At 40.5% G+C, this 14,314-nt stretch overlaps 1 protein-coding gene across 1 annotated transcript in view; it reads left to right on the forward strand.

Moving 5' to 3' along the window:
- Positions 1 to 14,314, forward strand: part of LOC137393090 (death-inducer obliterator 1-like) — a 33,227-nt gene that overhangs the window by 11,496 nt on the left and 7,417 nt on the right. Inside the window, exons 6-15 of the mRNA XM_068079534.1 lie at positions 78 to 185; positions 334 to 492; positions 8,083 to 8,290; positions 8,664 to 8,802; positions 8,918 to 9,077; positions 9,274 to 9,390; positions 9,548 to 9,739; positions 10,993 to 11,235; positions 11,889 to 12,230; positions 12,329 to 12,418. Of these exons, the coding sequence (XP_067935635.1) occupies positions 78 to 185; positions 334 to 492; positions 8,083 to 8,290; positions 8,664 to 8,802; positions 8,918 to 9,077; positions 9,274 to 9,390; positions 9,548 to 9,739; positions 10,993 to 11,235; positions 11,889 to 12,230; positions 12,329 to 12,418 (1,758 nt within the window). The remainder of the gene's footprint in view (positions 1 to 77; positions 186 to 333; positions 493 to 8,082; positions 8,291 to 8,663; positions 8,803 to 8,917; positions 9,078 to 9,273; positions 9,391 to 9,547; positions 9,740 to 10,992; positions 11,236 to 11,888; positions 12,231 to 12,328; positions 12,419 to 14,314) is intronic.

The raw sequence follows: 14,314 nt of genomic DNA on the forward strand, positions 1-14,314 counted from the left end.
AATTAATATCACTTGTCTTATGCTGTCAGAAGTGACCTCCTGCACTACGTCATGTCGCTCACCACGCTCTGCTTTAGGAAACAACGGCTGATGGAAAACCTATGATTAAGCTTCAAGGAGAAATTAGAAAGAAAAAGGCTAATACCTCGGGTGCGGAAAAGAGAAAAAAGTTTGCTGTTTTTCCGGTAAGTTTCGTCTTGTATGTTCTCGTGTGAATTAAGTGCTTTATCTGCTGTCAATTCCTTTCTTTATATGCTTTATGTGCTGTCAATGCCTTGCTTTAGCTTGTCTCCTGAAAGCAGTGAAAATCGTATTGTGTTATTTACTTGGAAGGTGCAGACACCAAGGCAGCACTGCATCGGTTCGGGCTGTGACAACTGGGCTGAAGAAAACAAAATATATTGCTCTCTTAACTGCATCATCAAGCATGCCAACGAATCACTTGATATTATTAATAAGGAGAAAAGCAAAACAGTTGGGCCAAAGCATGAGGTGGGCAACATTAAACTACATGATTGATATACCATTGAATCATTGAAGAGGTGTTCACTCGGCAGATGCCTCCCTCTCGACTGTACATCTGTATCAGGTTATTTCTGCTAATCATGGGGACTGGAAGGGTCTAGTTAATAGCCAAAAACAGCATTTTTACTACTCGATATTTTTTAACAATATCATCTCTATTTTTAAAATAATCACCTAATAAATTTGAGTAACTTACCTGGTAAGCTTGTGACCTAGGCTGGTTTGAATCCTTACTATAATAATAGCCATGATCGTCATTACGCGTAAGATGTGATGCTTAATGTCAAGGTGGCCAATAGTATTTTCGCAAGTGTTGCATCATAAATATGTGCTCTATTATATCGTAGTATGGCAAGGACTGCATAAATAATTCATTCCAGGATCGTTTACGTTATAGGAAATTTACCAGTAAAATACATATAAATTGCTGAATCCGTTCCAAGATCGTTTCAAACTCACTCCTTTGGCCATGCAAAAAAGAAAAGCTTTACTTAACTCTTTTAATTTGTGGGCTGTACCGTAACTGCAGAATTATTGGTTTGCAACAAAAACTTTTCTCCTTTTTAGGATCAATCCTACTGGTTTTATAGACAATAATTGCGGTGAATTTACAACAAGTTGATAGATACTGCACATTTTCGACATTCATTTACAACGATTTGTTTATTTTTTTAAACAGCAAAGTCTATTCTGAAAAGTAAAGTTAATAACAAATATTTTGTACGTCTATGATAAGGCAAAACAACAAAATCTTTTTACTATAAAAAGCAGTTCTACATGTTTGTCGTCTATCACTATCCAGCAGTCAATGTTAGGATAAAGATAATTTTTTGACGACGCTCCCGTTCGTGACATTAAGACTGGTAGACCGAGGCTGTAACACCTGCACCAATCGATTGCCTTTGTATTTATGAGCAATTGCGCAGCTATCTTATTCGCATTTTTGTCGACCCATTTAACGATCTACTACAACGAACTAGAATGTCCCGAAAGTTATATCTAATAGATATAACGCTAAACGCACTGCGGTTTTCTTCCGCAATCACCGCAAAATAAACTAACATTTACATTGGTTTTAAAAACTCACCCGACGACATTTTATGTTACATGGAATTTTTTACGTAGCAAGAAGCGAAAACTTCAGATAACTTTTTTACGTTATCTGGAGTTTACGTTATAGGAGGTATACGTTATAGGAGCGTCTACTGTATATTAGATTAGCCCGCTGGTCTGCAGGTCTGGAGGTTCTTAGTTCAAATCCAGTGCGTAGCGGATTTTTCGTTCCTTAAACTTCATCGCTATAACTGGACAGACGAATGACAAACACTGAGTTTTGTAGATATAGATTTTGTTCTTTCATATCTATCGCTATGCTCATTTTATTGGCTTCGTTCATATTGACAATCATTTCCTTATGTGTGAATTGCTGCCTTTGCGGTGTGAACTCAGTTCAGCGCAATGATAACACTTGGCAGCCATGGCGAACTAATTATTCATAGAAACTTTAGTTGCCTTTTACGCTTTGAACTTGAGGAAATTTTTGCATGCAGCGAAAAATCGTAAAGACGGTCTGTTTCATATGTGCTGAAATGGGTGAAATGCCTAAAAATTTTGGTGAAATTCCCACATCCATAATGAACCACACATTCATAACGAACCACACATCCATAATGAACCACACATCCATAATGAACCACACACCCATAATGAACCACACACCCATAATGAACCACACACCCATAATGAACCACACATCCATAATGAACCACACACCCATAATGAACCACACACCCATAATGAACCACACGCCCATAATGAACCACACATCCATAATGAACCACACATTCATAATGAACCACACATTCATAATGAACCACACATTCATAATGAACCACACATCCATAATGAACCACACACCCATAATGAACCACACGCCCATAATGAACCACACATTCATAATGAACCACACACCCATAATGAGCCACACACCCATAATGAACCACACATCCATAATGAACCACACACCCATAATGAACCACACACCCATAATGAACCATACATCCATAATGAACCACACACCCATAATGAACCACACATTCATAATGAACCACACATTCATAATGAACCACACATCCATAATGAACCACACATTCATAATGAACCACACATCCATAATGAACCACACATCCATAATGAACCACACACCCATAATGAACCACACACCCATAATGAACCACACACCCATAATGAACCACACATCCATAATGAACCACACTGTTATATGTGTACTAAGTATGTGTGACCTTGAAGCAATGTTATGGGTGGTCTAGCTGGTGTTATCTTTATGACTCATCAGTACTGATCAAGCAGCCTAGCTAAGCAGTCGTCTTGAATTATCCTTGTCAACATTCATACAATAAAACCGCCTTGAGGAAACTCCACATTATAATATGGTGTCAGGACGTCTATAGTATATAGTGTGGATTATCGCTTCTGGATAGTGATGGCAGAGGGTGGTTTGCGAGCTTCAGGTTGCTTTATATCTAATGCTGGCAACTCCAGTGAGACTAGCAGAAGCTGGCACGAATGGCTTGAACAATTTAACTTTTATATGCTAGCAACAGAGAAGTCAACAAAAGGGGGAGAAATCCAGGTAGCCATACTGTTAACCCTACTTGGACCACAGGGTCAGGAGATATTCCGAACTTTCAATCTTCCTGAAGAAGACCGCAAGGATATTGAAAAGGTTAAGGAGGCATTCACCCGGCACTTTACACCACAAGTGAAAACTATCTATGAACGGTACAAGTTTCATAACAGAACACAGCTTCTAGGTGAATCATTCGACAATTTTTTAACTGCACTACGCGGACTCTTGTCTACTTGCAATATACATGCTGATGAACAAAATAGTGCTCTGATAGACAGAATTATATGTGGCATTAACTCACCAGAAGTCAGAGAGGACATATTCAATTTAGATGGCAATCCGGATTTGAACAAAGTTATACAGCTGTGTACTCGGGCGGAAGCCACCAAACATTATCTTACAGATATGAAGATCGACAAAGAGAATGCTAATATTAATACAGTACAACAACCGAACCATTTAGCTCACAAGAATAAGAACAGCGCCAGGGTAAATAACTGTAAATACTGTAAGTCGAGTCACCCTAAAGGAGCATGCCCTGCATACGGCAAAGAGTGCCGAAATTGCCACAAGATGAATCACTTCAGCATAGCTTGTATGGCACCACAGCGTAAGTCTGCTGCCAAAGCTGCATATGAGCTAGTAGAGACCAGTGGAGAACAGAATGACATAACTTTTACTGTGAACAACGACAAAAGCCGAAGAGAATGGTGCATCACCACAAGGTGTAATGAAAAGCCGCTACATCTCAAAGTTGACACTGGAGCTTCATGCAATGTCATGCCTAAAGGGATATTTGACTCTTTATCGGTGCATACACCGCTACAAAAGTATGGCAAGTCATTAGTTTCATTTAGCAACCATGAACTAGATGTACTAGGTAAAGTAACATTGTTGGTGGATGTTAGCACTCGTTTTGTACCACTAGATTTTGTAATGGTGTCATCAAGTGCCGGTCAGAATACCTTGTTAGGATTACCAAGTGCAATGGAATTGGGTTTGGTCAATGTCTCAAATACAGTCAGCAATGACCTTGCTAAAGCTTACCCAGATGTGTTCAGTGGTTTGGGGTGCCTCCCATGCAAACATGCCTTGCAACTGAAAGAAAATGCTAAACCAGTAATTCAAAGTGCCAGAAGGGTTCCCTTTAGATTGCGCGATAAGTTGAAGGATACTCTTCAAAAAATGGAATCTCAGGGCACTATAGCCAAAGTGAAACAGGCCACAGATTAAGTTCACCCTATTGTAAATGTATTAAAACCAAATGGCTCACTTAGAATTTGTCTAGATCCTACCCAGTTGAATAAATGTTTACGGCGTGAACATTTTGCACTACTAACGGCATCAGAAATATTTGCTAAACTATCTAAATCGCGGGTATTCACCACGTTAGACGCTACATCTGGCTTCTTACAGTTGGAGCTAGATGAAGATAGTAGCCTACTCACCACATTTGCCACTCCCTTCGGTAGATACAGGTTTTTAAGGTTGCCATATGGTATTTCTTCAAGCCCAGAGATATTTTGTCGCACAGTTTCTGAACTATTTGAGGATATAAAAGATGTTGAGTGCTATGTCGATGACCTTTTGATTCATGCACCCACAATGGCTGAACATGACGCAATCCTTAAATCAGTGCTAGAGAGGTGCCGAGAAAGAAACCTCCGGTTAAATGAGTCAAAGTGTACATTCAGACAAAAGCACATCAAATATCTAGGTCACATAATTGGGGATGGGGTCATCAAGCCTTATCCAGCTAAGATCAAAGCCGTCATTGATATGCCTCAACCACAAAATGTGGAAGATGTTCGTAGATTGCTTGGAATGGCAACTTATCTCTCAAAGTTTTGCCCTAATTTGTCAGACATAACCACCCCGCTGAGAGAACTAACCAAAAAAAATGCGACTTGGTCGTGGTCAGGCACACATGACGAGTCCTTGGCACAACTGAAGGCTGTGGTGACATCCACTCCAACATTGCGAATGTTTGATCCAGACCTGCCTATTGTATTATCTGTGGACTCCAGTCAGTTTGGCATGGGTGCAGTGATAATGCATAACGGGCAGCCAATTGAGTTTGCTAGCTGCACACTGACAGACACTCAAAAAAGTATGCTCAAATCGAAAAAGAATATCTAGCAGTTCAGTTTGGCTTACGAAGATTCCATCAATATATATATGGTCAACATGTAATGGTGGAAACGGATCATCTTCCACTCATAGGAATCATGAATAAGGGTCTTAATGATATCAGTCCCAGGCTATTGAGAATGAGACTACGCAATCAATTATATGATTACACACTTGTGCATAAACCAGGTAAAGCTTTAGTTCTTGCAGACACACTATCGCGTGCCTTTTTGGCAGCTTTATGTGAAGATGCAGAAGCTCTAAGCTCACTAGATACAGAACAAATCCATTCAGTCACAAGCGGTGTCCTTAGAAACCCAACCTTCAAAGACCGGCTCCTTAGCACAGCGCAATCAGACAGCACTCTACAAATCCTTAGCAGCTACATACGAAATGGTTGGCCAGCTAAGAGGAGCAAGTGCATTGAACCACTGAAACCATTTTGGGCAGCGAGATATGATTTGATGACACACGATGGTCTGATACTTAAAAACAGTCAAATAGTCATCCCAGTGTCTATGCGCAAGCAGGTAATAGATATTATTCACATAGGACATTTAGGGGTTAGTAAGTGCATAGAGAAAGCCAAAAATTCCGTGTACTGGCCAGGTTATCAGGGGCAGATACAGGATGTGGTGTTGAGTTGTGCAACATGCCAGGAGAATGTGAGGGCAGATGCACAATGTGCTTACGAACCATATGGCATACCGCAGTATCCAATGCAATCAGTAAGCATAGATGTTTTTCACTTAGCTGGCAAGGAGTATCTAGTCACGGTAGACAGATATTCCAAATGGCCTACCTGCTGTGAGCTGAAGAGTGCAAAATCAAGTAACATTGTCGAGATACTTCGTAGGCAGTTCCTTGACTTTGGTAGACCTGAGATCCTAGTTTCTGATAATGCTTCGTATTTTACATCATTTGAATTTGAACAGTTTCTCAAAGAACTTGAGATACAGCACATCACATCTAGTCCGTATTATTCTCGTTATAACGGCCTTGCTGAAAGGATGAATCAAACTATCAAAAGCAGCCTGAAAAAGGCCCATGAGTCAAACCAAACATTGTTTGATGTCTTAGCCTCCCTTCGATCTACACCACTGGGGGGGTAAGATACCATCACCTTCAGTTCTATTACAGTCAAGAAATCTAAGAAACAATCTTCAGTTCATGCCTCAACAGCTCAAACTTCAAAAAGTAAACATTAACCTCATTGAGAAAGCTTTCAGAGAGTGCCAGTCGCAAGATATGTTCAACACAAGCCCAGCTAGGCGACCTATTGAGATGTGTGTGGGCATGAGAGTTTGGTGCCAACTAGGTCATCGGCGTTGGGTAGATGGTGTGATCATCCAAAGAGCAGAGACACCCAGGAGCTTTTATGTAGATATCGGCAAGGGTAGAGTTTTTAGAAGGAACATAAAATTCTTGAGGCCATACAAGGAAGCCCCAACAACCCTGCAATCTTTGCAATTAGAGAATAGAACCATGCGTAATTTTATGGCAGTGGAACATAGACCGGCACAAGGTGTAGACCACAATGACACAAGGTCAGAGGCCACACAGCCTTTAACCTCATCAGATACCTCACAGTCTTCACACACCACCCAACAGCCTAGTAGTATTTATCAGTCACTTCCATCTGCGCAAACGCACACAACTAGGTCAGGGCACATATCCAAACCACCAGTGAGGTACCCCCAGCCAGAAAACTAATTTTAAAAATTGAGCATGTAACACTAACCTCGCTTAGTAAGCTGCATCCACTGACATACATTTTAGTTAACTCAGCTCCAAACTCTATTATAAACATTTTCTATTTTTATGCTTTTGTATTCACTGACATTTTAAGTTTTGTTTTACTGTCCTCCCAAAAAGGAGCGTGTTATATGTGTACTAAGTATGTGTGACCTTGAAGCAATGTTATGGGTGGTCTAGCTGGTGTTATCTTTATGACTCATCAGTACTGATCAAGCTGCCTAGCTAAGCAGTCGTCTTGAATTATCCTTGTCAACATTCATACAATAAAACCGCCTTGAGGAAACTCCACATTATAATACACACATTCATAATGAACCACACACCCATAATGAACCACACACCCATAATGAACCACACATCCATAATGAACCACACATTCATAATGAACCACACATTCATAATGAACCACACGTCCATAATGAACCACACATTCATAATGAACCACACATTCATAATGACCCACACATTCATAATGAACCACACATCCATAATGAACCACACACCCATAATGAACCACGCATCCATAATGAACCACGCACCCATAATGAACCACGCACCCATAATGAACCACACACCCATAATCCTATTAGCAATATGGTTTATTTTTGTGATGAATATTAGTTATCTTATAGAGTTCTATAAATGCCTCAGACACACTACCGGAAACAATGTGGTAATAATGCCTTGCTTGGAGCATTCGATTCTTTAGTTAGTCACATTGATAGTCAGCCACATTGATAGTCAGCCACATAATTGTAACGACAAAATTTTCTGTCTGTCATTGACCTGCCTTACTGCTCACACTTGAGCATGCTAAGTAGTTAGAAATGGTTTCACCATGCAATCATCAATGTTTATCATCATTAAAGTTGTCTGCCCCTCAATCATTGACTTGACTCCCCTAGCCATAAATTATTTTGCTCTGTAAAGAACTTGTCTTGGTGCAATTTAGTGAGTCTATCATGAAAAATGTATTATTTACTTTGTGGCCTGTTAAATATAGCGTTGTTGCGTTGTAGTCTGGCAAGGTATCCGCAGACCTGGTGGTAATGGAGAGACATACCGGAAGGCTGGTAACAGGTGCCCACGCTCCAGTTCCAGATAATCTGATTTCTTGGCTCACAAAACATCCTTCATACGAGGTGCTGAGGCCTGGTCAGCAGATGGGTCACGTATCGAGTAGCTCGTCATTCTATGGCAAGAAGAAGAGTAAACTCCTCTCTTCTTGTAAGCAAGACTCTCCTTGTCTCATCACAATTGCTGGAGTTTGGTTTTCATACTTGATTAGGCACTGGCATGAGTAGACAATCAATCATCTTTGCTTAGTTTCATTTTCTAATATAATTGGTGGCGATACTTCCCAGCTAGATTCTTAATTGTTGCTTTTCTTGTTTTGCTTCATAAAACAGCCACTTATAAATAAACAGCCACATCTATGAAGATTGTCAGCATTGCAACTGGCAGCCTCTGTACTCCAACTAGGTTTTCACAACATGAGGTAAAGAAGACAGGTATTATTGTAATCCGGAGATCATTTTAGCGAGTGTCAATAAGAATGACGCACAGTGTCTCTGCACACCATTGCTCCGTAATCTTTCAGCTGAAGATAAGTCCCAGAAACGTACAAGTTCTGCCAAGGAGGAAGATGCCGGAACAGCTCCCAAAAAATCCACTGGGCCAGATCCAGCTGCTATTCGTTCCAATGTTAAAAAGTCAATGGTTGATGCTTTGAAAGAAAGGTATTGTTTGCTATAGTTGGGCTGTATGACTGGTTAGAGTGAGTTTTCTGCTCCGACAATTGCTGATACTCTAGTAGCTGTCTATTCAGTTCATATACAATGTAATATTCCTTAGACTCAAAGAAACATCAGATTCTAAAACAAAAGAAGACGAGATCAAATCAATTGCCGCAAGTATTGAACACGAGTTGTACAAGCTTTATGGGGAGACAAATAGCAAGTATAAGAGCAGATTCCGCAGTCTCGTTTTCAATATTAAAGACCCCAAGAACAAGGTGAGGAGTTCGAAGTGAAACCAGGAATATGAGAATATCATGAGAAGCTATGTGGAACAGATACGTAGTTAATTGGTTCCCGCTAGCAAGTGGTGATTTGAAAACAATTAGTGGCTATTTCTGCGAATGATACTTCGTTTGGCTTCATTCTTAATTAGCTGCTGTGTAATTCTTGCTGGAATAATTTTGTTTTTAGGGTCTTTTCCGCAAGATACTGAGAAAAAAACTGAAGCCGTCAAAGCTTGTTCGAATGACTCCGGATGAGCTCGCTTCTAAGGAACTCCACCAGTGGAGGGAGAAGGAAATGCAATCAGTGAGCTCAGCCTTTAAAAATCTTTGACCTGTTTTTCCTTGGATTACCAAATGTTCTGTCTGCCTGCTTTTACAGTTATTCTTTTGTGATTTCATTAGCTTAATGAGTTCTTTTCTTATCTCCAATTTGCACAGATTCTGGTTACATTTCACTCCAGGAATTAGAGAAGATAAAAGCGGATGAGGAAAGGAAGGCTGCGATTAAGCCATTGCTGCGGAAGATAACCCACAAGGGTGAAATAGAGGTTGAACAGGACACCTACAAGGACCTTGATACGAAGCTCGAAGAGTCGCTTAAGGATTATGATATGACTAAGTTCAGTGGTGACCATCACACCTCAGAGAAGACTGTAAGTATCTATCTAGAATTGTCTTCTCATGACATCGCAAGTCGTAGGCGCAGCTTTGGTGTATTCTCTTGCGCTTGTTCTCTGGTTTATCGGGTGCGGAGAACAATATTAGGTATCCTTCACCTCAGAGCATTCGATTAGTCAATAGCATGTTCAGGTAGTATGCATGTTCAGGTAGTACGCATGTTCAGGTAGTACGCATGTTCAGGTAGTACGCATGTTCAGGTAGAATGCATGTTCAGGTAGTACGCATGTTCAGGTAGTACGCATGTTCAGGTAGTACGCATGTTCAGGTAGTACGCATGTTCAGGTAGTACGCATGATCAGGTAGTACGCATGATCAGGTAGTACGCATGATCAGGTAGTACGCATGATCAGGTAGTACGCGTGTTCAGGTAGTACGCGTGTTCAGGTAGTACGCGTGTTCAGGTAGTACGCGTGTTCAGGTAGTACGCGTGTTCAGGTAGTACGCGTGTTCAGGTAGTACGCGTGTTCAGGTAGTACGCGTGTTCAGGTAGTACGCGTGTTCAGGTAGTACGCGTGTTCAGGTAGTACGCATGTTCAGGTAGTACGCATGATCAGGTAGTATGCATGCTCAGGTAGTACGCATGATCAGGTAGTATGCATGTTCAGGTAGTACGCATGTTCAGGTAGTATTTCCATGTTCAGGTAGTACGCATGTTCAGGTAGTACGCATGATCAGGTAGTACGCATGCTCAGGTAGTACGCATGTTCAGGTAGTATGCATGTTCAGGTAGTGCGCATGTTCAGGTAGTATGCATGTTCAGGTAGTACGCATGATCAGGTAGTACGCATGTTCAGGTAGTACGCATGATCAGGTAGTACCTGTGTGTACACCTAGCCCATTTAGATATCAGTAGTCAGTTGATGCTGCATTGCATTCCTAGTTCCTTACTGTGTTACAAGGATTGCTGGGATATGCTTACAGCTGCGCTAATGTCCTCTAGAATATATTCTTGTAAAATTTCTGTACAGCTGCATGTATTTGAGAATGGACTCACCGAGCGTTAAGGTATCCATATCTTTAGATTTGTAAATAGTTATGTAGATACAATTTACTGATATTCTAGTTTTGTTGAACACTATCGTAAAGCCAGTGATCTCGGAGCACCCTTTTACTGTATCCATTACGAATATAATTTAACAATACTGGTTGGTACAGTGCTCGTCTCAGTGCCTGTCTCTCATGTTCAGACTGCATCTAATTTAATGTGGTATTCCGTTCTCTTCAGTCTGACCAGAGCATATCCGAGCACTCAGTGGATCTTCTATCATCCATCATGGAGAGCGGCGACACGACTCCGCAACACGATGCCCATTTATTTGACTCCAATTGTAAGATTTGCATCGGCAAGCAGGCTGCTCCTTCTAAGGCGGACCTTGAGAAGGCGAGCAATCGAGTAAAAGTGTCACACGAAGTCAGCAGGTCAGCCATACGTTCTTCCAAGGAAAGCAGCAAGGAGGAACTTGATAAGGTATGGGATTGTAAGGCTTTATTTAGTGGTTCTCCGTGGTGAACATATGACTAAATGAAGTTGTGATGTATTTTCTTTAACTAGTAATTTCATTTCTAGTTTAGCCTGGAGTACATTCTATGTTTAGCATGAAGTTATAACTCTCTCAGCGCATGTTTAATGTGTCAGTACTGTACCAACCCTTTGAGTATAGTCCATCAGTTTAATGTGTCAGTTCTGTACCGACCCTTTGATTTTAGTCCATCAGTTTAATGTGTCAGTACTGTACCGACCATTTGATTATAGTCCATCAGTTTAATGTGTCAGTACTGTACCGACCCTTTGATTTTAGTCCATCAGTTTAATGTGTCAGTACTGTACCGACCCTTTGATTATAGTCCATCAGTTTAATGTGTCAGTACTGTACCGACCATTTGATTATAGTCCATCAGTTTAATGTGTCAGTACTGTACCGACCCTTTGATTATAGTCCATCAGTTTAATGTGTCAGTACTGTACCGACCCTTTGATTATAGGTCATCAGTTTAATGTGTCAGTACTGTACCGACCCTTTGATTTTACTCCATCAGTTTAATGTGTCAGTACTGTACCGACCCTTTGATTATAGTCCATCAGTTTAATGTGTCAGTACTGTACCGACCCTTTGATTATAGTCCATCAAAAATGAGTTAGAGGATCTTGAGAAAGAAATAAAGATCTTTGAAGCGGAAGATAAGATTATAGCTGAGAAGCTGGCGAAGCGCCGACACTCTCACCAGGACACAAAAAAGCGTGTTCGGGTACAGGAGAACAACTCTCCAGGAGACGAGCCTGCAGCCAGAACACATTCTCCTGGCACCCCACCGCTACCTGATCTGTCCTCACCAACTCCTGTCGTCAAGAAACGTGGATCAACTCCATCAGCTTGGAAAGGTTTCATAGATGCTCCAGAGATTTCGTGCAAATTTTTCACCACCGCTCATGGGGTACACGGTAACTCGGACTGCCTCAAGACGGTAAGCTCTTGTACCACAGTTGTTGATTATCTTGACTCTTTGGTGCAGGTGGTGAAATCGATCGGAAGCAGTTTAGTTATTGTCGGTTTTACTTATAGGATCTGCCTGACTCTCTACAAATAGTTGGCCGGATTCATCCCAACCAAGTGTGGGAGTATATTGGCCAGCTGCGTCACACTCTGTCTCGGGTGCGTATGGTTAAACTTCCTGTTGAACATATTCCTATTGTCAGTTGTGCGTAACAGTATATCTATTCATATCATCTCTAAGGCCGTGAAGGTCGTTGCTGCATTTTACATTGACTATTGGCATGATCCTTTATGTTCATGGTAGTACTAGCTGTCCTAGTAAGCGGAAGGATGTTATATTTCACAGCAATTTTTATTCTAATCCCAATTTATCTATGCGTTTTATCGTTTGAAGGCATTACTTGTGGCACAAATAAGGCTTACTAAAACTTGCAAATAAGCTCATTGCGAGGTTTAGTTATATTTTCTTATTCGCGTCATCAAGGACTTTTTGCACAAGCAAACTCTCCATAGGCAAAAGTTCTCAAGTCTGATTGTATTTATGTGGTTTTTACTCTATTGAGCCACTTCATGCTTAGCCAGACGTTCACAGACTACTTACTAGTGTGAACTGGCATTTCACCTTCAATTTTATGAACTGAGTATAGATTGGATTTACTTGTAACACCTCTTCATGTGCTTAAAGCACATAAATTACTTAATTTTTTATCATATATTTCAATACATCAGTCTTGGCTATTGATTGAGCCTATATTCAATACACAAAGAATAATAGAACTATGAAAAACAGGGTGTCAAAAGTACATCCTGCGATAAAAAAACACTTGGTTGCGTTCCAACAATGTGATGTCATAATTATTATTTAGCCTTAGGTCGTCGATCCCTTTTGCTGCCATTGAGGCTGCCTTTTTCTGTGACAATCGGTGTTGTTAAACCCAGAGAGCGCTAATAATAAACTAAGATTCTAGGTAATCAACAATGCCCAGGATCGTGCTAACGCCCAACCAATACAAACAAATGTTCTGGGTTAATTAATTATGCTTCAATAAATATACTGTCGTTGATAAAGGTAATGAAATCACATCGATTAAATTGTGACCTGCAGTGGCATGGCTATAGGACTATATGTCAATTGCACTTCTGCGAGATCACGCAATGCTTAAAATTAATTAGTCTCAGTCGTGCCCCTCAACATCACAATAAAAAGAGAGGGCTAGTGCATAATATCATCGGGAAAACATAGTATGGTGCTTGGAATCTGGGTTATTTATCATAGAAATAATCTGTACATTGAGAGCTAATGGCACTGATTCCTTTGTCATCTTCATTGGTTCTCTGGGGTTGTCCTACCTTCGCCTGCCACTAGCGTCATTATCGTAGTTGATAAATATAAGCGGTGAGCAATAGAATAAGCGGTAAGAGCACACAACACCGAATATGAAAATTGTGATGTCACAATTTTCAAGCCTATGCCATTGAACATTTCTGCGGTAGAGCTCTGGGGAAATCCTATAAACACTAACCAATTTCTGTCTCACCATCTCCAACAATGGCTCATTTGAAAGCCATCATATTGAAGAACCTGAATAAACTGAAACAGTACGTATGTAATTGATGTGCTTTAAATAAATTAGTGTTAAAATAAGCAGAAAACCTGTTTAAAATTAATTTTTTTGATGTTTCTTTGGCAATGTAATACATTAGTTATTAATCTAGTCTAATGTACGGCAGTTTCATGATGGCGGCGATTAACTGTTCGTTTTTGAGCTTTTAAGAGCTTGTGATCACGTTATCACATATTTTGCATCTACATCACTACAGAGTAAGACATGGTGAATCTTTTCATACCAAATCACTGTAATGTGAATTTTGTTGCAAGTCAACCTTTAAGAACCAAGGCACATTTATGATCAACTTTCTTTCTTTACAACCAACAACCATCTGTATGACAGATAACCTGTAGGCCACAGCACATCACCAGCAACCATCTGTATGACAGATAACCTGTAGGCCACAGCACATCACCAGCAACCATCTGTATGGCAGATAACCTGT

Source organism: Watersipora subatra, chromosome 1 (genome assembly GCF_963576615.1).
Source record: "Watersipora subatra chromosome 1, tzWatSuba1.1, whole genome shotgun sequence".
Taxonomy (NCBI): Eukaryota; Metazoa; Bryozoa; class Gymnolaemata; order Cheilostomatida; family Watersiporidae; genus Watersipora; species Watersipora subatra.